This window comes from Tasmannia lanceolata, unplaced genomic scaffold, assembly GCF_043159265.1.
Source record: "Tasmannia lanceolata isolate RefF3 unplaced genomic scaffold, GAP_Taslan_0.1 ptg000025l, whole genome shotgun sequence".
In the NCBI taxonomy this organism is placed as follows: Eukaryota; Viridiplantae; Streptophyta; class Magnoliopsida; order Canellales; family Winteraceae; genus Tasmannia; species Tasmannia lanceolata.
The window spans coordinates 937117-963902 of record NW_027518702.1 but is presented as its reverse complement, the minus strand read 5'-3'; the positions used below and the strand labels follow the sequence as shown (position 1 = coordinate 963902).

The 26786-nt window shown below is 38.6% G+C and overlaps 1 protein-coding gene and 2 long non-coding RNA genes across 3 annotated transcripts; all 3 read right to left on the bottom strand.

Annotated features, from left to right (window-relative positions):
* Positions 1 to 4811: 4811 nt before the first annotated feature.
* Positions 4812 to 10583, bottom strand: LOC143857493 (uncharacterized). The gene is made up of 4 exons (XR_013238673.1): positions 10378 to 10583; positions 5512 to 5558; positions 5351 to 5400; positions 4812 to 5241 (listed from the first exon to the last, which is right to left on the bottom strand). It is a non-coding gene; the product is annotated as an uncharacterized LOC143857493 (long non-coding RNA).
* A 484-nt stretch (positions 10584 to 11067) lies between these two features.
* Positions 11068 to 15474, bottom strand: LOC143858053 (uncharacterized). The gene is made up of 2 exons (XR_013238849.1): positions 15062 to 15474; positions 11068 to 11424 (listed from the first exon to the last, which is right to left on the bottom strand). It is a non-coding gene; the product is annotated as an uncharacterized LOC143858053 (long non-coding RNA).
* Positions 15475 to 24662: 9188 nt separating this feature from the next.
* Positions 24663 to 26516, bottom strand: LOC143858221 (protein LYK5-like). Its single transcript, XM_077368878.1, has one exon. It carries the CDS (start codon positions 26514 to 26516, stop codon positions 24663 to 24665), a length of 1854 nt encoding a protein of 617 aa, XP_077224993.1.
* Between the last annotated feature and the right edge of the window lie 270 nt (positions 26517 to 26786).

Genomic DNA, 26786 nt, shown 5'->3' with positions numbered 1-26786 from the left:
GCACTCTTTTTGGCCTCTTGTTAGGCTTGATACATTAACAATGAAAGCTCACAAGTCTCTCCAAGAATAGAGAACAATTAAGCCTAAGGAGATCTTCTTCAAATAGATGTGCAAGTTCAAAACTCTTTGAAGAAATCAATAGATTTAAAGGTTAAAGCTCAAATTAGGTTTTCAATAAGTTCAAAAATCTTAGAATTCATGAGAAAACATCATATTTATAGCCTACAATAATTGCTCAATATTTAGACAAGAAAAGAAAAAAAGGGGTCAAAAAAGCAACTAGCCGTTATGCCCCAACGGCTAGTTTTTCGCCCAACTACGGTAACCCGCGGGAGTGCCCAGTCGACCGCGGTAGGGCGGTAGCTCTCCACTGGCCTGTTGGAATTCTAGCAAAAAACAGTTTTTCAATCGCTTCTTGTAAAATTCATATCTCCCTCGTTTCTTATCAGATTTTGATGTTCTAATACTCTACGGACATGAGAAAATGAGAGCTATATGTTAAAAATATTTTCAAAAATATTTGAAGATGTTTTGAACCATTTAAATCAGTTTTAAGCTGTTGTTTTCACAATTCAAGTGCTAATGTCATTCATTTTCATTTGTAAACTTTGGTTAGCACTTGGGCTTTCGTTCTTGGACTATAAACTTTTGTTTTAATAACATTTACGACCTTTGAAAATGATTTTACATGAAATACAAATAGGTTTCAAGGTTGGTTTTGAGAGTGGATTGAAAAACACTTTGAAATGCAAAACCACTTGAAAAAGATCTCCAATACAATCTATAAAGTTAAACTACTTAGCACCTTAATCGTATTGTCTTCAAAGGTCTTCCTTGGGCTTTTGGCCTGTAAGTGAACACTTAAGAATGATTTGGTATACGTGAATTCTCTTCTTGAGTGAATCTTCCCTTTTGAGGCATGAGAAGGTCTCCAACACTTTGTTCAACTTCAAGCTCCTCTTGGCATATCCTAGGCATACTTGTGGGATCCTCAACTTGAGCTATATGCTTGGACATCTTCCAATGATGGTTCATCCAATGTGTGCAAGCTCTCTTAGTTCATTTGTGCATGTTGATCCTCAAGCCTTGTGTCATGTTGTATTGTGTAAGGGCGATATGACGTATGAAGTTCCTGTTTAAGGCACAACACTCCAAGGCAACACATTAGTCTATAAAGACTAATCAATTTGGGTTTGCTAGCATCAAAACAAGAAGGTAAAGGTGAGTAGTTGAACTCATGGGAACCCTTGGGCTAACATTCTCATCCTTTTTTATGATGGCTAACCAAATTGATTAGGAGCTAGGAGATATCAAAAGAATAGACAAATAATATCAAAGAGATATAAAATGAAGTGTAACACCCCCCCTCACTACATGCATAACTGCAAATTATCAATATAAAACATGTAGTGCATATACACATGGACTTCTTAATCAATTTCAAAATTCTCCCCCTTTTGGCAGCAGCAAAAAGGAAGGTTTCAATAGTGAAAGCTCAAACTAATATGCCTAGATGTGCAATAAGCACTCCCCCTATCTACTTATCATGAATATGATGTGCTTAAAGTGAATAATGCATGATAAGAATGAAGCATCATAGGTAAGTAAGATATCCACCCCTTTTTTTCTTTTTTTTTTAGGTATCCAAGTATAAACATATTAAGCACTCCCCCTAAATTTTGTTATGCATGTGTTCGAATAAGTCTATATGCCTATGGGCATTTTAGTCATTGCAGTTATTGTACAGCTTTTATTATATTAATAAAAGGGTGATGGGGAGATACCCAACTCACAGACTTTCTCTCTAATCTCTTTTGCAACATGGTATCAAAGCACTAAGGTTTCTTATCCCTAGGGAAACCTTTACCCTCCATCTTCTCCATCAACCCTAACCCTAACCCTAAACACTCCCCCTTCTCCCTCTCTCTCACCTAATCCTAACCCTAATCCTGCTATAGTACTGCTACAGTGCCGCCACAGTGCCGCTACTTCTCCTCTCTTTTACCCCGCCCCCTTCCTGCCCTCCCCAGCACCCCGTCGTACCCTCCCTTCAAACCCAACCTGCTCCACCTATTATACCCTCTAAAACCCTCTTTTAAACCCTAATCTATTTTTCTGGTCTTGCGTTTCATTATTTTTCTTTGCTCAATGTGCTGATCTTCTTTAATCCTCTTCTCCATTTCTCTTTTAGCATCTTCTTGGTTCTTTATGGGTTTCTCTATACTCATGCCCTGCACCTTTGACATCATCATATAACTCTTTCTATTGATTAGTTGGTTCTGCCTATCTTTCTCTCATTTCTATTTGCTGTTGCCGTTGGTAGTGGTTTATTTGTTCGTCTATATTCGTTGTCGTTATGGATCCTCCCGTCATTGTTGATCACTCCATTGGCATGACCACTGACGTCAGTGCCTCTACCAAAACCTCAGCCCCTTCTTCTTCTTCTTCTTCTCACTTGGCACCTGTGGAAAATTCTTACCCACAGTTGAATATTGCCAAGTTTGATGGAACCAACTATTTACCGTGGAAGGTTGCAATTGAGACTTACCTACTTGGGCGAGGCAAAGTCCGTTTCCTTCATGAGGATCCTCCTTCGCCTAAGGATCCTACGTATACTCGCTGGGAGCAGGAAGATGCATTGATACGGAGTCTTCTATGGCAGAGTATGACTCCTGATATTTGTTCTACTCTGATTTCTTCCGACTGCCAAGGAGATCTGGGATCATACTGCAGTGACGTATTCTGGGGTTGAGAACATCACTCGCATATGTTCCACTTACTCTAAGTGGATACAGCTCCGTCGTGACGACATGTGTCTTGAGACTCATTACAGGAAGTTCATCTCTTTATGTCAGCAGCTTGATGTCTTTCTGCCACTCACTTATGATATTAATGTTCTCCGGCGTCAACAGGAACATATTCGAGTGGTGCACTATCTTGAGAGTCTAGGCCCAGAGTTTACCCATCTGCGCCATCAAATTCTTGGTTCTGGGAACATTCCTTCGTTGCGCGAGACTTACTTCTGAGCTCAGCAGTGCGTTAGCGAGACTCCCTCCCGCCCTACTTCTGAAAGTTCAGCTCTTGCAGCATATGATAGTGGTGGTGGTACTCGTCCTTCTCGGGATGGTGGTTCTTTTTCACGAGCTCGTGGCCATGGTCGTGTTGGGAGTGGGCGTGGCCGTCCTTATTGCACCTACTGCCAGCGCGATGGCCATGTCATTGAGACTTGTTACACATTGCACCCCGAGCTCAGGTCGCCTCGATCAGCTCATCTCAGCACTTCTGTCCCATCTGATTCAGTCGTCTCTGCTCCTGCCTTGCCACCTGCTGATGACTCATTCTCCTTTACGCGGGTAGACTATGAGGAGCTCCAGCGCCTTCGACAGAGTGCTTCATAGGCCACTGTGGGCTTTGCCCAGCCAGGTAGTTCACATACTACATTACTTTCTAGCTCCGGTCCTGGATCATTGACTCAAGAGCCTCAAACCATATTACTGGTAACTCATCACAGCTCTCTTCTTTTCGCACTTTTCCATCTGCTTTTCAGTCCATTACTTTAGCTGATGGTTCCACTATACCTATCACTAGTATTGGTACCACATGTCCTTCACCTCATCTTCCGCGATCTTCAGTATTGTGTGTCCCTAAATCTCCTTTTAGTTTATTATCTGTTAGCCAAATTACGAAAAATCTTTCTTGCTCTATCTCATTCTTTCCATCTTACTGTCTTTTTTCAGGATCTTTCGACTGGGAGGACGATTGGATCGGGTTGTGAGGTGGATGGCCTGTACCGTCTTGACTACAGCCCCTCTTCGTCAGCCTTACACAGTTCAGTGGATTCCTTTCAGTGGCACTGTCGACTGGGTCACCCATCACTTCAGGGCCTCCGGGCGACATCCTTAGTTCCCTCTTCTGTCTCTCCATTTCATTGTCAGTCTTGTGAACTCGGGAAGCATCATAGAGTGTCTTTCCCTTCTTGAGTTGTCACTAGAGTAGATAGTTTATTTCAGCTCGTTCATTGTGATGTATGGGAATCTTCTAGGGTCGCGTCGAATAATGGATTTCAGTATTTTGCTGTTTTTATTGATGATTACTCTGGAATGACTTGGCTGTATCTTTGAGAGAACGCTCCCAGGTCTTCTCTGCATTTCAAAATTTTCATAATGAAATAAAAAACCAGCTTAGTGGCTGTCTTAAATGCCTGCGTACTGATAATGCAAGTGAGTTTTTCTCTGGTACTGGTGGCTTTCAGGATTATCTCTCCTCTCATGGCATTATCCATCAATCCTCTTGTGCTTACACCTCGCAGCAAAATGGTGTCGCCGAAAGAAAACTGCGCTATCTACTTGAGGTGGCTCGCACTCTCCTCTTCCAGATGCATGTTCTTAAAACCTACTGGTCTGACGCCATTCTCACTGCTTGTTTCCTCTCCAATCGTCTTCCATATTCGGTGCTTCATGGGGATTCTCCATTTCACATCGTTTATCCACATCAGGATTCATTCCCTCTTACGCCCCTTGTCTTTGGCTGCATTTGTTTTGTCCATCATTTGAGACCTGGCTGCGACAAGCTTGACCCTCGGTCAGAACGATGTGTTTTTCTGGGTTACTGTAAAGACTACCCTCGTTAAATCTATTTTTTTTTTTTAAAACTGCATAAAGCCATTCAATATTCATAATTAAGGGAAGTAATTAGGGTCATTTGATGACTAAATTAAGAAGACTAGTAACGTTAAAAAAAAAAGGAAAAACGGTTGGAAATTATGAGGAAGGAAATCACGATCTCAAAATTTCAGAGAAGAATGGGCAAAAATGAAGATTTCTTTATGGATCGTATTTATTTTGTGGTAACACCCATCCTTGCTTAGAAAAACTTAAAAATCCCACCTAAATCAGTTACATACCTTATTGTTAAGATCTAAATCAAGAGAAGAAAAGGGGAAAGAATACAGTGAGAGAGAGAGGAAGAAAAGAGAGGCTCGGACGGTTCTTGGCCGGGAAACCCATCGTGCTTTTTCGTCTTCCCCATTCACCAGCCGAGAGGTACGCTTCTTTTGAGTTTTACTTGAAACCCTTGATCAATATCTACTTGAAATCCCATGCAACTTCTTCTTCTATTTTTTTTGGAAGCCATGGAACGGCATCCCCAAACCGTGTATGCGATGAAACACTCTCTATTTATTCTTCAAAACCCATTTCACTTCCACGATTTTGCCATGCCCAAATCTCAAGCTCCAAAAACCTGCAGAAAACCGACATCTACGTTAAAACGAATTTAGGGTTTCTGCAACTAAGAAAGCTAGATGCAAAAAGGAAAAATAAATAAATAAATACAGAAATCTATACATTACCCATTTCGTTTCCACGTTTTTCTTCCATGCTCAATCTCATGTTACAACACCTGCAAAAAAAAAAAAAACCCAATCTGTGTTAAAAAGAAATATATGGATTCAGTAATCAAAGAAAGCAAGATGCAAAAAGAGGAAAATAAATAAAGTGATCTATTCTTTACCCATTCCATTTTCGATTTCTCCATGCCAAATCTCACGATTTCATCACCTGCAAAACCCACATCTTTGTTTAAAAAAAAAAAAAAGAACACAGTACATATGTATGCGTATAAATGTTCTTTTGAATGGTAATGCGTATAAACTAATGTATACGTAAAAATCTATGTATAATAACTAAATAGACATGGTACAGTTTTGATGTATAAATTAGTGTATAAACTATGTATCTCATCCTTGCCAGGTTATGAATCTTCTCACCTCCTCTAGGGAGCTCGTCAAATTTTTATCCACAAATCTAACTGGAAGGCAGGTGACAGCTAGACCTTGCTTTGTAATGGCTTTCAATATAATTTGTCTATGCAATGTAGCTCTACTTATAAAATTTTGTCTTATCGATACCTGCTTAGTTTAATTATACTTGCTTGCCTGGAATAAAATGGAATGAGATGAAAAATAAATTGTTTTAAACCTTATGCGAAAGAATGCAGGAAAAGAGACAAAGGTAATGTACTTTAAAATTTCTAACTTGCATATCATACATGGGGGAGAGTGAAGGGGAACTTAAGGGTGTGGTGGTATCATCCTGGGACCTAAGGTCCAAAGGCCAACGTGAGAAGCGTGTACAGCCTTTCGTTGGCAAACCATCCAAAAGGGATAGTATCCCCGAAACAGCTCGGCATTAAATGCGAGACCGAAATCCGAGTCCATAACGCCACTACCTTTAGACAGGGGTAGTGGGTAGTCGTGCGGCAAGGACACCGGCAAAAAAAATAAAATGAGAAAGTCAGAAAAGAACTGACAGTAAAGTAAACTGGGGAAAAGCCGGATGTACCTGGGGAATGTGCTGTCTCAATTTACATAATTGTTGCATACATAGTATAAATTTAAATCATTGTCACTCTTTTATTTATATTGCCATGAATAGTGTAATTCCTTTCCAGTCTTTATTATTGTTGCTATATATTGCTGAGGATCTGGATTATATTGCCTGCACTTTTTATATTGTCTTTCTTACTCTGCTCGGTCTCTGGAGGACCCTGCTCTAACGTTGTTTCCTCCACCACAGGGGTTGAGGCGTTAGATGGCGGAGCATTTGCAAACGAAGGAACCATGGGATAAGGGACCGTGTGATCAGAGAGTTCGCTTCTGGGATTTTTGCGCTTTGATGTCTTACGTCATTTGCTATTTTTATTTTGTCGAGACTTTTCTTAGTTTAGACTTTAGGGATTTACAACTTTTCTTTTCATTTGGAGTATGAATATTGAAAGGACCCTTGTTATGGTAAGACTTATTTAATTTGGAATAAGATTTTGTTGTGGTTGTTGATTACCTTAAAAGAAAAAAAAAATATTTCCATGATTTTTGCTTTGTTCTTTTGCTCGTAGCGACTTGACGGAATCGGGTCGTTACAGTTACTCTCGCACCCAGAAAGGATATCGTTGCTATAGTCCGCGTCTGCGCCGTTGGTATGTATCAGCTGATGTGAACTTTTTTGAATCAGAATCATTCTTTGGCTCTACCTCCGTTCCTCATGTTGTCAGAACGGAACCTGATGTGACAATTTCTCTTCTTGTTCTTCCCCCTCTTCCTCTGACTTCCTTAGCACCTCCTCCTGCTTGCCCCACTGGACAGGTTGATTCGTGTTAGGGTGGCTCATCCCCCTACTAAAGTCCAATATCAACATCGTCAACAACAGGCACAGCTTCCTCACACCGACAAATTGTCTTCACAGGCAGAGATCTCTTTACCCTCTCATCAGGTACCTTCGTCTCCTGTAGTTGTTTCTGACTCTCCTATTGCTTCACGTACTCATTCTCATTCTACTGCTGACCCCATTTCTAATTTTGTCTCTTATGATCGTCTAACTATTCCTTTCAAAAGCTTTGTCTTGTCTGTGTCTCCTGCTGTGTTACCCCAATCTCTGGATGAGGCTCTTCATGGCGAGCTGCAATGGATCTTGAAATGGGAGCTCTGCATTCTAATCACACATGGGATCTAGTTTCTCTACCTGCTGGTGCTCGTCTTGTAGGATGCCGTTGGGTGTTCTCCATTAAATATCTGCCTGATGGCACGGTTGATCAACTGAAGGCTCGTCTGGTGGCCAAGGGCTACACTCAGACATTTCGTGTCGACTATCATGAGACGTTTTCCCCAGTAGCGAAGATTCCTTCTGTTCCGGTTCTCCTCTCCCTTGCAGTAAATAATGGATGGCATCTTCACCAATTAGATGTGAAAAATGCTTTTCTGCATGGCGACCTCCTTGAAGAGGTGTATATGGAGCAACCACCAGGTTATGTTACTTAGGGGGAGTTGTCCTCATCAGTCTATCGCCTCAGAAAAGCAATTTATGGGTTGAAGCAATCGCCGCGTGCATGGTTTGGCAGATTTAGCGAGGCAGTTATGAGGTTTGGCCTCAAGCAGTGTGGTGTGGATCACTTAGTATTTAGTCATCAGTCCTCAGCAGAATGCATTATGTTAATTGTATATGTTCATGACATCATTATTACAGGGAGTGACTCAGGGGGAATTCAGAAACTGAAAGCCTTCCTACAAAAAGAGTTCGCGACAAAGGACTTGGGACGTCTCAAATATTTTCTTGGGATAGAGGTTGCATATTCTTCTAATGGTTTGTCTCTATCACAGATGAAGTACATTCTGGATTTGTTAGAAGAGACATGAAATCTTGGTGTGAAACCTGTAGCTGCACCCATGGATCCAAATGTGAAGCTGGTTCTAGAAGAGGGTGAGTTGTTGAAGGATCTTGGTAGGTATAGAAGATTTGTGGGCAAACTTATATACCTTATGATTACTCGCCCTGATATATCCTATGCCGTTGGGGTGGTTAGCCAGTACATGACCTCTCCTCGTACTTCGCATTGGAATGCAATGATTCAAATACTCAAATATCTTAAACGTGCACCAGGAAAGGGATTATTATTCAAACGACATGGTCATACACGAATTGAGGGGTTCTCAGATGCTGATTGGGCTGGATCCCCTGTGGATAGGAGATCGACTACCGGGTATTGTGCCTTTGTTGGAGGTAACCTAGTTTCATGGAAAAGTAAGAAAGAAGATGTCATTGCAAAATCAAGTGCAGAGGTAGAATATAGAGCCATGACGCATACTACGACTGAGATTATTTGGTTGAGATCACTCCTAGCTGAGATTGGTATTGTGTTTCCTTCGCCGTCATAGTTGTATTGTGACAACAGAGCAGCTATCTATATTGCGACGAATCCGGTCTTTCATGAGAGAACAAAGCATATTGAAGTTGACTGTCATTTCATTCGTTAGAGAATCCAGAAAAGGGAGATACGCGCTGTATTTATTCGTTCTGCAGAACAGTTGGCTGACATGTTTACCAAATCATTAAATAAATTAAAACTGAGTGACATATGTAACAAGCTAGGAAGGTACAATTTATACATTCCAGCTTGAGGGGAAGTGTTAGAATAAGCCTATATGCCTATGGGCATTTTAGTCATTGTAGTTATTGTACAGCTTTTATTATATTAATAAAAGGGTGAGGGGGAGATACCCAACTCACACACTTTCTTTCTAATCTCTTTCGCAACAGCATGAACATAGATCAATCACGGCATAGCATAACAAGTGAAGTGATTGAGAAGATACGAAATTTGAAGGTTCTATTAAAAAACTATCATGATAATAAGGTAATCAACTTGAATACACATGATAGGGATAGGGACAAGCAAAACATAGAGATATGATTAGCATTTGTAAGATAGTTCTATGTTTGGTCCTATGTAGAGCTATGCAAGATGGGCACAGGAAAATGGTAACAATAAAGTAACCGTGTGGTCCATGAAATATGAATGATATAACATTTTGAGCTCTCCTAATGCTTATCATAAAAGATTTAGCAAGAAGCATTGAGTACAGTGCATGACAAGCAGTTTTTTTTTTGATTTGATCAAAAAGATTTACATGTTAAGCACAACAAATGGGGCAATGGACATTGTGAGCATATAATAATAGTTCATATAAGTATACAAATGAGACAATTTGGCTCTCCCCCTAAGTATTTGTCATTGGCCTTAGATAAAACCTATAGGGTATGGCATGATAATGCAAAATGGCTAAAGATATGACAATGATTGCATAGCCAATGGATCTTATCATGAAAAATGATGTACTTAGCTTCAAACGCACATGATATGAGTGAGAACTCATAGGAAATGAGATGAACAATTAAGGTAGAGTCCTATGAAGAATAATTCTAGAGAATTTTCAAGATAGGGCACATGGAACAAAGTACTTATCATTGGCAAAGATAGTAACATATGAATCTATCCAAGATAAGTCGAAAGCCTAAGAAGGATATAATATTAATGTAACGCCCTCAAATTAACCATTTACTTTATTGGTATTAACACCCTACTAAAAACACTAAGTCACATTGATAAAGACACCCAAAATACATCTCACAATTTACGGGTTTTATAGAAACCCAAAATCGTGGGATCTCTTTCCCATATGATGCAAAAAAAAAAGAAGAAGAAGGAAAGAGGATAAGAAAAGATGACAGACACAAATTTAATTGGAAATAGGATTATTTAGAGAGAGGTTTGCTTCCTTACAAAATCCTAATTTCCTAAATTAGGGTAATGATGGGTGGCAATTACACCCCATTAGGATTCTCTCGTATGGTAAATTAGAAAATCTATGAAATTTAGGCATGCAAAAGATACGAATTGTTAGGGTAATTAGAAAGCAAGGAACTTGAGCCTATAAAACCCAATCGTGGGTTTTACAAACCCATTTTTTTTCTCATCTCCCTCCTACTGTAAATGAGAGTTTGAGAGAGTAGAATCCAAAGAAGAAGAAGAAGAGAAGGGACTCACCGGTTCGGATTTCTGGCCGAAGATCTGCTCGCCTCAAATAGGTACTCAAAAATAAAAAATTTTACCCTTCTGATTTGCTAGATCGATCGAAGGGTTTTGCCATGGAGCATGTTAACATTCCCTTTCTTTTGATTTTATAAAACCAAACCCTCTTTATCATTGTCAAATTTTAATAAGAAATTCATTTGGGAAGAAGGGAAAGAGAAACAGGGTATAAGAGAATGAGTAGAGTGATAAATTCATTCTCTTTTCTTCCATGGCAGCCCCTTTATATTTCGTGTATACACTATTAAAGGGGAGGGGGTGTCTCAGGAAAGAAAGGGAGTGAGGGCAGAATGTACTCCATTTAGGTGATTTGCACTCTACACGAGACATCACAGATGGAGTCGCAGACTGGCTAGAATGCAAGGGAGTGGCCATTTCAATGAATAAAACCACTCTCTTTCTACCTTGGGCCACCCTTGTTAGCATCTTATATTTTATTACAAGAGGGAGGTCCAGGGAAGAAAGGGTGTGATCATATGTCTAAAAAGATGGAATTTATGTGAAAGAAAATGTGCTTATACATTGGTTAGGTTGAGCCCATCAATTGGACGGTGGGGATCATCATGTAAGTGGGCACACTTTCTTGACCATGTACTGAACTATAAGGTTCTCACCATATAAAAATCTAACCTGTTGTAGTAGATCTGTTAACATAGGATTATTTAATATAGTATTATAATTAGCAAGTAGGAACATGAATGTATTAGGGGAGGGAATTAAAAATGGCATAGCCATATTTTAAAAACTACACAGCCATACTATTATACCAACAACACCTTGTCTTCTAAAAGAAATTGTTATCCCTACAACCGATTGATAATAACAACCCATTTCATTGTCCACCAAATCAGGAACCCTTCGAAGGTCATGTAGCAAAATTTCAGTGTTGATACCACCACCCTATCCTTTAAGCCTTGGTCATTGCCACCAGCATTGCACCAGAAAATCGATCCATCTTAGTTGCCTAAACCTGTGCCTTGTTCACTTCCACTTTTATGCAACCTGCAATAAGAAATAAAAGTTTAGAAGGATGAAATGTTGATTGAAGGGGAATTTTAATACAAATGTTACATAATTGTTCAGGGTACTTATCAAGTTGTTTCAGTGAACTTCTCGTCAGCATTATCTCATTCCTTCCCACGTGACAACAAGGCAAGTGAATATGGACTCGCTTCATAACGGTAACTCAGCGTAATTCCTATGATTATTTGATATGTGACTGTGTTAGAAGGTAAAGGCATCGCATATGTTTCAATACCATATTTCTTTAGGCTTTCATTTCAGAAAGCAAATTTGCTATGATTTATGTTAGATAAAGTTGTAAATTAAAATAGACCCAGCATGTTCATAAAGAAAAATTGTAGATTCTGTATGCCATTCTAGGATTTGGAAACGAGGGAGGGAGGACTAAGGCAGACCCTTAGATTCGTCCTTGGGCAAAAGCCAAAAGTTACCCAGGCTGAGAGCGTACGACACCTGGCTGACAATGCATTTCGGGTGGAACCATATGGTGACCCAAAGAGAACCCTAGAAGGAACACGTCTCATTAGGGGACGGAGGACTCCTTGATGGTCAATAGTTGACGGCCAGGCTGGAAGGCCACCGAACATGATCTTATTGGGAATTGCCGTATGACTATTAGGGATGAGGGTACATATTGCTTGATTTATTTCCACCTATATTTATTCTTGAAATTTGAATAATTAAAATGCCAATGTAGTTATGTCTCATTTATGTAGGATTTGAGAAAAACTGTATAGTTTAAAATGGATTCTAATATTGATCATTGAGAATTTTTATGGTTATTGTACTGTGTTGCTTTTATGTCGTTAACCCTTTTTCCTTGCTCTTACGTTGCTACATTTCCCTCCACAGGATTAGTAGAAGAGGGAGCCTTCGCAAACGAAGACATATAAATAAAGTGGGAATGGGGAAATAAATAGAGAGGGTGGGGTGACAGATGGGTCACCTGTCGTTTTATTAAACTCAGTCTAAGTTATTAAATTTCGGGCTGTAATAAATTTTATTTGGAATGCTAGGTCTTTAATTTGGAACAGAGTGAGTTTTAAAATTATGGATGGATTTTATTATTGTGAATGCTTCCGCTCAATTAAGTTGTTCTTTAAAAAAAAAAAAATAATTCAGGTGATTTGTCAAAATAGGTGTAGCAGCCTGGTTCTGGAAATCGGGTCGTTACAGTTGTGGTATCAGAGCCGCCAGGTTTAGGCTATGAGGAACCTGGTGAACGAGTCTTGGGTACGTCTTAAGATGGGATGCGAAGACCTAAATAATTAAAAGTTATGGCACCTTCCTATTATCTCTGAACAAACTTAAAGGAAAACACACACCAACATAGATCGCTAGGACGAATGGGTTTAAAATCTTCCAACACACCCTGAAAATGTAAATTTGCTGTGTAAGAAGGATATTTTCCTGGAATTAATTGTAGGCTTGTCTTGGCAGAAGATGAATACTTACCAGAGAAGAGGAGCTGGGAGAGATGGCCAGGAAGAGGAGCAAGACCCTCTGCACATGCTTACGGAGATACTTAGGGGTCAAGCGCAGTCCCAAGCAGCGAATCAGGAGGCTCTCCGGAGTATTGCGGCAAATTTGGCCGTGCGTCAGCCAAGGGAAGATCCTACCAAACTCCATCGTCAGTTCAGGGATTATCACCCTCCTGAATTCACTGGGGTGGGAGATCCTATGGTGGCCGACAGCTGGATCTTGAGCGTGGAACGTATCTTTGCTGTCATGGCGTGCAATGATGAACAGAAGATTAGGTTGGCCTCATTTCTTTTCACTGGCGAGGCAGGAGTCTGGTGGAGAACCACCGTACAGAATTACCCGAAGGCGACCACCGAGACTTGGAGCCAATTCAAGGCGAGATTTAATGTCCAGTTCTTTCCTGTACATGTAAAGGACTCACTGGCTGAAGAATTCGCAGCACTGAAGCAAGAAAGGTTGTTGGTGGCCCAGTATGGGGCAAGATTCAGGACTCTATTCCGCTATGCCCCGGGTTATGCCGCCACTGAGGAGGATAGGGTAAGGAAGTTTGTGGACGGGCTCCGCCCCACCCTTATGGCCAGCATTATTATCCTTAATCCTCAGACCTTAGCAGAGGCCTGTGCGAAGGCGGAAGTCGCAGAGAGAAGCGAAAGGATTGTTTCGGCTGCAAGGGCGCAATCCTCTGCGAACCGAAATCAACCACCACCTCTAAAGAAGCAGAAGTCAGAGGATGTGAGTCATACTATCCCGGTATGTCCAACTTGCGGAAAGAGACATGCGGGAAAATGCTGGAGGGGCATGGATGTATGCTATTCCTGTGGGGACCCTAACCACAAACACTACAACTGCCCTAGGCTGGGCAGACAGCAAAGTGGGGCCCCAACCCAACATCAGCCTCAGACTCTGAGACAGTCTGCCCCTCAGCGGAATCAGTGGAGGGGTAATCAGAACCAGCCGCAAAATCAAGAGAAGAGGAACCAATATCGCCCTCTGAATCAAGATGAGAAGGCGCAAGGAGGGTCAGTGAATCGTTTCTTTGCACTCGTTAACGACAGTGCTGAGGCATCTAATGCGATAACTGAAGGATGGCTAGACTACTTGTGACCGCTAGAAAAAGTTCAGCTAAGCAACATCAAAAAGATCAGGAGTCACTCAGGGTAAAAAGGCGGGAACCTGAGGTCATTATAATAGAAGATAGTGTCTCTGAAGGTGAACCCTCAGAGACCAAGGACGTCCCTGATGCCTCGTCAAGGAACGACACGACCATCATTGCAAGAAATAATCCCAGTGGGTCTAGGCACCGACTTGTGGAAGAAACTTGTTCTAGGAGAGCACATATTATACTGGGCGTGAGTGAGACCCCGCCATACTCGGGGATGGAAGTCACTAGTGCCTTAAAGAAAAAGGCAAAGTTTGAGGTTTTGCCTGGAGAAGTTGTGGGTGAAAATTTTTCCACTATTTCTGAGGTATGATTTTTTTTTTTTTATTTGTTCAGTTTCCTTGATCCCATATTCAGCTCAAGTTATGAGGTACGGTATTTGATAGCCTATGCGACACACCATTTCCTTGTTCTTCTAGAATAGTGAATTTCGGGGACGAAATTCTCATTAAGGGGGGTAGAATGTAACGCCCTCAAATTAACCATGTACTTTATTGGTATTAACACCCTACTAAAAACACTAAGTCACATTGATAAAGACACCCAAAATACATCTCACGATTTAGGGGTTTTATAGAAACCCAAAATCGTGGGATCTCTTTCCCATATGATGCAAAAAAAAAGAAGAAGAAGGAAAGAGGATAAGAAAAGATGACAGACACAAATTTAATTGGAAATAGGATATTTAGAGAGAGGTTTGCTTCCTTACAAAATCCTAATTTCCTAAATTAGGGTAATGAGGGGTGGCAATTACACCCCATTAGGATTCTCTCATATGGTAAATTAGAAAATCTATGAAATTTAGACATGCAAAAGATACGAATTGTTAGGGTAATTAGAAAGCAAGGAACTTGAGCCTATAAAACCCAATCGTGGGTTTTACAAACCCATTTTTTTTCTCATCTCCCTCCTACTGTAAATGAGAGTTTGAGAGAGAGTAGAATCCAAAGAAGAAGAAGAAGAGAAGGGACTCACCGGTTCGGATTTCTGGCCGAAGATCTGCTCGCCTCAAATAGGTACTCAAAAATAAAAAAATTTACCCTTCTGATTTGCTAGATCGATCGAAGGGTTTTGCCATGGAGCATGTTAACATTCCCTTTCTTTTGATTTTATAAAACCAAACCCTCTTTATCATTGTCAAATTTTAATAAGAAATTCATTTGGGAAGAAGGGAAAGAGAAACAGGGTATAAGAGAATGAGTAGAGTGATAAATTCATTCTCTTTTCTCCCATGGCAGCCCCTTTATATTTCGTGTATACACTATTAAAGGGGAGGGGGTGTCTCAGGAAAGAAAGGGAGTGAGGGCAGAATGTACTCCATTTAGGTGATTTGCACTCTACACGAGCCATCACAGATGGAGTCGCAGACTGGCTAGAATGCAAGGGAGTGGCCATTTCAATGAATAAAACCACTCTCTTTCTACCTTGGCCCACCCTTGTTAGCATCTTATATTTTATTACAAGAGGGAGGTCCAGGGAAGAAAGGGTGTGATCATATGTCTAAAAAGATGGAATTTATGTGAAAGAAAATGTGCTTATACATTGGTTAGGTTGAGCCCATCAATTGGACGATGGGGATCATCATGTAAGTGGGCACACTTTCTTGGCCATGTACTGAACTATAAGGTTCTCACCATATAAAAATCTAACCTGTTGTAGTAGATCTGTTAACATAGGATTATTTAATATAGTATTATAATTAGCAAGTAGGAACATGAATGTATTAGGGGAGGGAATTAAAAATGGCATAGCCATATTTTAATAAACTACACAGCCATACTCTTATACCAACAACACCTTGTCTTCTAAAAGAAATTGTTATCCCTACAACCGATTGATAATAACAACCCATTTCATTGTCCACCAAATCAGGAACCCTTCGAAGGTCATGTAGCAAAATTTCAGTGTTGATACCACCACCCTATCCTTTAAGCCTTGGTCATTACCACCAGCATTGCCACCAGAAAATCGATCCATCTTAGTTGCCTAAACCTGTGCCTTGTTCACTTCCACTTTTATGCAACCTGCAATAAGAAATAAAAGTTTAGAAGGATGAAATGTTGATTGAAGGGGAATTTTAATACAAATGTTACATAATTGTTCAGGGTACTTATCAAGTTGTTTCAGTGAACTTCTCGTCAGCATTATCTCATTCCTTCCCACGTGACAACAAGGCAAGTGAATATGGACTCGCTTCATAACGGTAACTCAGTGTAATTCCTATGATTATTTGATATGTGACTGTGTTAGAAGGTAAAGGCATCGCATATGTTTCAATACCATATTTCTCTAGGCTTTCATTTCAGAAAGCAAATTTGCTATGATTTATGTTAGATAAAGTTGTAAATTAAAATAGACCCAGCATGTTCATAAAGAAAAATTGTAGATTCTGTATGCCATTCTAGGATTTGGAAACGAGGGAGGGAGGACTAAGGCAGACCCTTAGATTCGTCCTTGGGCAAAAGCCGAAAGTTACCCAGGCTGAGAGCGTACGACACCTGGCTGACAATGCATTTCGGGTGGAACCATATGGTGACCCAAAGAGAACCCTAGAAAGGAGCACGTCTCATTAGGGGACGGAGGACTCCTTGATGGTCAATAGTTGACGGCCAGGCTGGAAGGCCACCGAACATGATCTTATTGGGAATTGCCGTATGACTATTGGGGATGAGGGTACATATTGCTTGATTTATTTCCACCTATATTTATTCTTGAAATTTGAATAATTAAAATGCCAATGTAGTTATGTCTCATGTATGTAGGATTTGAGAAAAACTGTATAGTTTAAAATGGATTCTAATATTGATCATTGAGAATTTTTATGGTTATTGTACTGTGTTACTTTTATGTCGTTAAGCCTTTTTCCTTGCTCTTACGTTGCTACATTTCCCTCCACAGGATTAGTAGAAGAGGGAGCCTTCGCAAACGAAGACATATAAATAAAGCGGGAATGGGGAAATAAATAGAGAGGGTGGGGTGACAGATGGGTCACCTGTCGTTTTATTAAACTCAGTCTAAGTTATTAAATTTCGGGCTGTAATAAATTTTATTTGGAATGCTAGGTCTTTAATTTGGAACAGAGTGAGTTTTAAAATTATGGATGGATTTTATTATTGTGAATGCTTCCGCTCAATTAAGTTGTTCTTTAAAAATAAATAAAAAATAATTCAGGTGATTTGTCAAAATAGGTGTAGCGGCCTGGTTCTGGAAATCGGGTCGTTACAAGTAAGCTCAGGCTAAGGGTACTTGCCATAAATGAGAGACGATCTCATAATGAAGGCATAAGACAAGTCACAACTACAACACATGGAGCAATAAGGCTCCACATGAGTGTACTTATCATATGTAATATAATACATATCAAACAACATATGATAAGATAGAAAATGAAAGATATTACATATATAGCTCCCCTTTGTTAGAGACTCATACAAAGTATAAATCCAAAGGGCTGTCCAATACAGAGTCACCAAGGGTTTGTAAAGTGATTAGTTGAAAAAATAATCCTTAGGCTACAATTACATGATTGCTAAGGATACTCAAATGATATCCTGTGAAGTGGTGAGACATCCTAGCAATACATGCTCCCCCTAACTGTGTGCATATATTATACACATATATACCAAGTTAAAGCACATATGACTGGTCAAGGCTTAGATGCTGGCATATAGCCAAATGATTAGATGTTTTAATTTAGGTGATGGTACTGTTCCTTCAAGAGAAGGCATGAGCACCTATTGAATAGCTTTTAACATTGAGGTATAACATCTTTACCATATAGCTAATACCACACAAGAGGAATATCACACACACATATATATATATATATATATAGAGTGCTATAAATAAACAAACAAAAGCACACCAAGGATAAAGTTAAATAAGTTTGATGAGGTACACTATCCTAGGATACGCAACTCTATCATAGTGTGAAGGTAACTAGTTCTTTTAAGTTTTCTTGCAAAAGCAAACTAGTTTTCAACTTTAGGGAATGTTCATTTCATTTTCATTTTCATATTCCCTATTAGCTTGTTAGATGTGTTTTGATGGATTAAGTCCAATTAACAAATCAAGTATGATTATCAAAACATATTTTATTTCAATTCTTCTCTTTTAAAGCCAATTTTATACATTTCTCATTTTTAGCACACCTATAGCTTTTTAGTCATTACCTCATGATTTCGATGATGTTCACAATTTGCAAAATGGTCATGAGATAGAAGTTCGAGTACATGATGGAAATGCTTTCAAATAACTCAAACTTATAGTGATCTAGCTCGGGAATCTTTTACTATGTTATACATAGATCGCATATATAGGCATGAAGTGAGTGTATCTTTATTTTAGATTACATGCCTTTAAGTAAGTGGATTTTGATGATTCCACTTTTGTTTTAAGTTCACAAGTCTAGAATGTTTCAAGTTTAATTACTTTGTGAAAATATCAATGTCATATAGATGATATAAATAGATGACCAAGTATGTCATATATATGATATAAATAGATGACCAAGTATCAAATATATTCCATAATGGTAATGTATTCCAACGTACACTCTTATGTAGGTTTTAAATAGACTCTCGTTTTTCTAGTGCACATAGGTTTGGTGTGACGGGATTAAGATAAATAAGGTTTATTAGCACTTCACTTATTCCAATCAAATTTCACTTGTTTGAAAGTTTTAAATTAATTTTAGAGTTCTTTTCAACAAGTGATTTTCATGTCAAAGATGAATGATATTAACAATAGTTTTGGAAATTCACTAAGTTTTGCATTTTGACCCAACCTTGTTGATTAAAGAAGTTTAAGGATTGATTTAGAGTGATTTTGCTTAGACATAATATTTATGCATTTTTCTTGATTTTCTATCATTTCTTATATTTTCAATTTTCATTCACTTTCTTTTATATTTGCTAGAATTACATGATCAACAACTCTAGAGTAATAGAATCTAGCAATAGCAAAACTTGTTTCATTTGAATTCAAGTTTCAAGATATTGGTCTTAGGAACATAGCTTGAACCAACCTAAGCTATTCCTATGGGTCAATAAAGGTACTAAGTGCACAAATATGTTTCAAGTGATATACCAACACTTAGACAAATAGACATAATCATACTAAAATAAGAGTGTGTAATTTATTGTGCACAATAACATGAGCTTTTAGATATCAATATAATATATCATGTTATCAATGGTATGAACACATAAATATAGATACATATAGGTAAACCAAGATAGGTATATGCATATCTATAATACATTTTCAAAATGATGTGATCTTTAAGCAATGACTTCTAGACATATAATATTCAATAATTATACAATATCTAGCATAATATTCAATTGATTTATCATTTTAGCACTAGCTAACTAGATACATATCAAGCATATGATATCTAGCGTACAAATAATTCAACATGAAATAACCATTAAGCACAAGTATACACTAGATACAAGAAGTGAAGTATCTAGGAGAACCTTTTTCAATAGATATGACAATTATAAGCACAAACAACTAGATGCAAAAAGATCAATCTTCTTGGAAAGTATAGCATCTAGAAATAAAGTTACAAAAGATATAGACTATCAAGCGCATGTGAGATACAAAGTGATGATCAATTTCAAATGCATGTATCTTCTTAATGTTTTTCAAAAGATCTTACAATATAAGCACAAGCCCCTAAATCTAAAATACAATCATGATCAAGATTCAAGTGAGGGGTTTTGGAACCTAAACCATTTTGGGTCCAACCAAGTTTGTGTGATGTAATAAATCTTTGTTAACCCACACAAAGTTAGAGCTCTTTACAAATCTAAATTTACATATAGATTTGTAATGTCCAAATCTACCACAATAATTACAAGATGTATATGAATAGGTAGATGAACAAGATGAACCACAAGAATGCTCACAAAGATGTTTACCTTTTTCTTCTTGTAACTTGTGGTAATCTAAGATTAGTTCTTCATTTTTAATCTTCATCTCATTGATTTCTTCTTTTAGAGCATTTAATTCATAAGATTAGTTTATCTTAAGTTCTTCTTTTAATTTCAATTCCTCTATTTCTTTTTCCAATTTCTTATTATTTTCAGTTAATTCATTTTCTTCATCTAATAAATCTTGATAATCTTTTTCCGATTCTAATATTTCATTAGAAATAGAGGTAAGAGAGTGTTGGAGTTTTTCATTTTTTGAAAGTTCAATATTTAAGGCCTCCTTTAATTTTTCACATTTGTCAACAAGTTCATTAATATTTGGAGTTTCATAAGATACACTATTATTTACATTCTCCAAAGCAATAAGACATGTTGCATCAAAATTGTTTTCAAGTTTAGACCATATTCATTAGTGTTTCTACAAGTAGAAATACTATCAATTAAATATGCCGGTAAAGCACAACATATGACACTCGTAGCTTTTGTCGTATTCATTTACTCTCTTAGATTTACATAGTGTGAATCCATTTTCAATCAAGCTTAATAAGTCATTATCTAGACCCTTTAGATATCAGCTCATTTGGATCGACTAAGATCCAAAGTGGGTTCCATAAAATCTAGGAAGTCTAGATGCTATTAGGTTGCCAAAAGATCTTTTCTCTTGAAGATTTTCAAGTCAAAACCTATGTAAGAGCCTTTAGCTCTGATACCAAATAAAATCCCAATAGGGCAACCCAAGAGGGGTGAATTGGTCAATTTAAAATTTTTGCTCTAAATATAAAGGTGTGTGAGATTAATCCTAGATTATTCTAAGCGTTGTTCAAATATGCTTGGTGGAAAATGAAGAAAGAGATATTACCAATCACCAAACAAAAATTAAGAAACAATAAAGGAGGTAGAGAGAAATACCACACAATGAAGACACAAAGATTTATAGTGGTTCGGTCTATCAATAAGACCTACTCCACTCTTCCAAGTTTGTCTCCTTGGGTACTCCACTAATGGTGAGATCCCACTATAGCCGAATCTCCAAGCCGTACAATCACTTCTCCACCTCCGAGGGAACAAACCCTCTTTGCACCGGATTCACCCTTGTCAACGGGCTGAATCGTAGGCCCTCTATTACAATCAAGCTTCTCCTTTCTCCAAGGCCGAAGCGTAAAACCCTCTTCACAATCTTGATTCACCTTTCTGAGCAGGCCGAATCGAAGACCCTCAATACAATGAAGAACAAATAATGAAGCACTCTTTTTAGCCTCTTGCTAGGCTTGATACATTAACAATGACAGCTCACAAGTCTCTCCAAGAATAGAAAACAATGAAGCCTAAGGAGATATTCTTCAAATAGATGTGCAAGTTCAAAGCTCTTTGAAGAAATCAATGGATTTGAAGGTTAAAGCTCAAAGGAGGTTTTCAATAAGTCCAAAAATCTTAGAATCCATGAGAAAGCATCATATTTATAGTCCACAATGATTGCTCAATGTTTGGGGGTAGTTTGGACAAGAAAAGACAAAACGGGTCAAAAAAGCAATTAGCCGTTATGCCCCACCGGGTAGTATTTCTCCCAGCCACAGTAGCTCGCGGGGGTGCCCGGTCGACCGCGGTAAGAGGTAGCTCGCCGCTGGCCTGCTAGAATTCCAGCAAAAAACAGTTTTTCAGCCGCTTCTTGTAAAATTCATATCTCCCTCGTTTCTTATCGGATTTTGATGGTCTAATACTCTACGGACATGAGAAAAATGAGAACTATCTGTTAAAAATATTTTCAAAAATATTTAAAAATGTTTTGAACCATTTAAATCAGTTTTAAGCTGTTGTTTTTAAAATTCAAGTGCTAATATCATTCCTTTTCATTTGTAAACTTTGGTTAGTACTTGGACTTTCGTTCTTGGGTTATAGACTTTTGTTTTAATAACATTTAGGACCTTTGAAAATAATTTTACATGAAATACAAATAGGTTTCAAGGTTGGTTTTGAAAGAGGATTAAAAAACACTTTGAAATGCAAAACCACTTGAAAAAGATCTCCAATACAATCTATAAAGTAAAACTACTTAGCACCTTGTTCGTATTGTCTTCAAAGGTCTTCCTTGGGCTTTTGGCTTGTAAGTGAACACTTAAAAATGCTTTGGTACATGTGACTTCTCTTCTTGAATGAATCTTCCCTTTTGAGGCATGAGAAGGTCACCAACACTTTGTTCAACTTCAAGCTCCTCTTGGCATATCCTAGGCATGTTTGTGGGATCCTCAACCTGAGCTCTATGCTTGGACATCTTCCAAGGATGGTTCCTCCAATGTGTGCAAGCTCTCTTAGTTCCTTTGCGCATGTTGATCCTCAAGCCTTGTGTCGTGTTGTATTGTGTAATGGCGATATGACATATGAAGTTCATGTTTAAGGCACAACACTCCAAAGCAACACATTAATCCATAAAGACTAATCAATTTGGGTTTGCTAGCATCAAAACAAGAAGGTAAAGGTGAATAGTTGAACCCATGGGACCCCTTGGGCTAACAATGAGAGAGCACCGCTTAAGATGGTTTGGACATATCCAACGTAGGCCTCTGGATGCTCCAGTGAGAAGAGGTGACTCGTGCCAAATTGAGGGAGTAAAAAGACGTAGGGGCAGACCGAAAACAACTTGGGTAGAAACAGTGAGGAAAGACTTGATAGCTAGGAACATAATAGAGAACATGACCTTGGATAGAAGAACCCAACTAAAACCAGGATTAGAGCCGGGTAGATTCTTTTTACCTTCTTCATGAATTTTTTCTAAAGGATTCATTTAGCCAACCCCAACTAGTTTGGGACAAATGATTTGTTGAGTTGAGTTGAGTTGAGTCCCATGAAAAAGAGATGACATAAACTTTGCAAACAAAAGAAAATGCTTATAGTCAGTAGAAACATATATAATCACATCTAATAATACCTTGAGTTAACAGGTATTTGTATGTCTGGTGCATAATTGCAGATAGTTGGAAAGTTATTACTCAAAGAAACTATGTACTCACTTGACCAGAATGAGTTCTGTAAGAAGCTTCATTTTTGCTGACTGCCTCATAGAAAACTCATGCTTTCATTTTATTGAAAAGAGTAAAAATGATCCCTATTGATGTTTTGAAAAAATGGAATCTAGAAGATCAAGCCTTAGTTATTCAGTTCACCCATTTTCTAAGGACATTGGGTTTACTGATCCTTTCAGATTCTTCTACATGTCAGGCCCCATTTTCCTCCATTTTTTTCTCAATGAAATCCCACATTTGAGAAAGTTTATTGAATCCCGCGAAACTATTTCATAGGAATCCATTGGTATCCTCTTTTCAAAGTGAGATTTGACTTTGATGGTGATTAATCCTCATCAGCTCTGGTTCTTGTATAAGAAAGTGACTTCTTTTTCATGTGAAAATGGCATGTATCAATAATTACATATAACCTATTTCTCAATATCCAACATCTGAGACAATTTCCCCTGAAGCCATTTCATAGGAGTTCATTGGTATTCTATTCGTAGAGAAATTTGACTTTGATGTTGAGTAATCGACATCACTTTTGGGTCTTTTGTAACAAAGTATTCCCCTTTTTATGTGGAAAAGACATGTATCAATAATTATGATCCAACTATGGGCTATTCCTTTATACGTTGTAAATTCACAAAAAAGTTATTTTGTTTGTGCATCTGTAAAAAGGGCGGCCCAGTGTACAAGGCTCCCCCCATTGCGGGGTCTGAGGAGGGCTAGATGTGCGCAGTCTTACCCCTTCTTTGCAGAGAGGCCGTTTCCGTGACTCGAACTCGTGACCACCAAATCACAATGGAGCAACTTTACTGTTGTGCCTCTTTTGTTTGTGCATCTGTGTCAAGGAAAATAAAATGTTTTATTTTTTAATAAAAAGACAAGAGGCTGATTGGCGTAGTTTTAGTGCAAAGATTTGAGAATGAGCAGTTGAAAACCAATCTTACAAAATGATAACCTGACTGCTGGCTTGTGCATTTGTGCATAAGCGTTGGAAAAGGAAATTACCATCTAAGTTGCAGTACAGGACGGGAAATGGTGGTCAAGAATCCAATTGGAAGGACATGGCTTATTCTTAAGTTCAGAGGTTGTAAAACAGAGAGAGTTTGTATGTGGGCAACATGAAATTGTGCTTTACTTGGTCTCTTTAGGACTAAAAGAAATTCCCCATCCAAGAGGATCCCTTTACAATAAAATCCAGATTTTTCATGAAGCCCCTCTTTTAGGGGATGAATAATCAAAATTTGTATTTAGATAGGGAACCTCTTGATGGATAATCAGAGGTGTTTTCTTTCTTCAAGAAATGTAATTAGTGGCCGATAGAGCAGGAGTGTATGTCGCTGCAAAATTAATAAAACACCTTCTCGTAAGAGATCTCAATGCATTTTATGCGTGTGATTCTCTTTTCATGCATGTGAAATTTGTTGTGAACAACATTCCATTCAATCTTACCATCTCTATCCAATAGAAACCATAGATGTATTGTGCGCCACTTGTTTTTATAGAAATATTGTACATTAAAATGCAAAAGTAATAGAGAAAAGCTTCCCACATTCATATATGCAAGGTTGAAAATGATGTAAGGTCCACTCTCTACTCAGGTTTCAATTGCCCTCTTACCCTTTCATTGTCTCATATCATTCTAGAGAGAGCTTTCAAGACACAATCCACAGTTGGTCTACGAAGAGGATCCTCCTCCATGCAACCCTTAACCAAGAATGTCAAACATAAAGCATCACCTAATGGATAATCCCCATTGAGACTAGGATCCATAAATTCCCTCAGCATCTCCACACAATGAGAGGAACCTTCAAGCTTTTCCTCAATGTCCACCAAAATCCCAACACAGCTCTTCAACATACACCCATCCACACCCTCTTTAGCTGATATTAGCTCAAGCAAAACAACCCCAAGATTAAAAATGTCCACCTTTTGTGAAGCCAACCCATGACAAAGATATTCAGGTGCTAAATACCCCTTTCTTCCCACTATCATCCTACTATTATTATCATCCTTCTCTTCATTTTCAAGTTGAGTAAGAGGCTTTGCTATTCCAAACCCTCCAATCTTTGCTCTCCACTCTTCAGTTATAAACACATTTCTACTGTTGATGTTACCATGCACGTAGGAAGGACTTGTGCAACAGTGTAAGTAATGCAGAGCCATAGTGATGTCAAAAGCAATCTGCATCCTTTTTCTCCATGTGAGCTCCTTTCCAAGTTCCTGATTTGACAAGTAATCTCTTAAGCTACCCTTAGACGTGAACTCAAACACAAGATAAGGTCTACTTTCATCACAACAACCCTGTAATTTCACAATATTTACATGATTGACCTTTGTCAGTATCTTGATGACTCTGCGTGCTTCTCCTAAACTCATCTGCTCGATCGCCAAATCAGAACCCTCGATCCTTCCCCGATATACCGAGTTACTGATCTTCGAATCCTCGCTAAAATCCCCAGTTGCGATTTTCAGCTCCTCCAAGCTATAACTGAACAAAGTATGCTTCAACTTAGACATCCCATCAAGTAAATCAGGTGATAACTTTGACAACTGTGAGCTTCTAGCAGATAAAGGCTCAAAATTTTGCTCCCTTTTTTTCCGAATAATTGTAAATACTCCAGCCAATACAACTGATAGCAGAATTATAGTGAATGTGATGGCTGCGAGTAGTATAAACATATTCCTCCGATTCGATCGCATATGGGACTTAACTTTGTTCAGATTATTTACAATTGGAGGATTGGGAGATGAATTTACAGGGGGAGGAGAAGACATGAAATTTAACACTGGGACTTTTGTCATGGGAATAAGCAGTGTTGTTTGTGGAAAAATAGTAGATTTTGGATCCAAGCCATTTTCATTCCCTAGAATCTCTGGAGACAAATTGAATTTCCTGGCTATTTTTTCTATGTTATCTCCTTCTACAACTGGGTATGTCACAAGGTATTTTGTACCATTTTTGGTCTCAAATGTATCAGGACATGCACATCTAATTCGTATACTAACCTCAGAACCTGCAGGAATTTTACCATCTGGATATGGGTTCTGCTCTGTGAGCGTCTGTGCTTTCAACAGTCCTTCAAAAGTTTCGCAAGCAATCGAGTAAGTGTCGGAGGAACGAGAAGATTTGTATAGGAAAACTGCGTGAGAAAACTGGCCAAAACACGAGCAATTGATGGGGAGGAGGATTTCTTGGGTGATGTTGAGATTGTGCGTGGTGGGGAGAGTGAGATTGTTGAGGGTGAGGAGTTGGGTTTGGTTGGATGTGAAGAGAGAGGTGATTGAAGAAAGTGTTTGGAATGTTTGTTGAGCTCTGTAGACTATGAAGGTTTGGCATGGTGTTCTGTCTGTGGTGCAGAGGTAGTTTGTACCTGGGATGGAGGTGTTGGTAAAACAGTCTCTGTCGTAGGATTGTGAAGCAGTGATGGGTTCTGTTAGAAATGCTAGACTGAGAGCCCAGATCAAAGGTAGAAGAGAAACCATGGAGAGAAATGCTAGACTGAGAGCCCAGATCAAAGGTAGGAGAGAAACCATGGAGAGAGAGAGAGAGAGAGAGAGAGAGAGAGGAGGCCTCTGGTTTATATAGATTGAAGAATTAAAAAATAGTAGGTTATGTCTGTTAAATGAATGGTTTGAAAAATCTGACTCGGTTTCGGACTCGCTGAGTTAACTCAGGATAAGCATTTGGCTCTTTAGTTTAAACTGACACAAGCATGGTAATTTGAGAAAATCAGAAAACAGAAATACTAGCAA

Coding starts and splice junctions, on each gene's coding strand:
- LOC143858221 (XM_077368878.1), bottom strand. CDS start 26,516: ATGGTTTCTCTTCTACCTTTGATCTGGGCTCTCAGTCTAGCATTTCTA.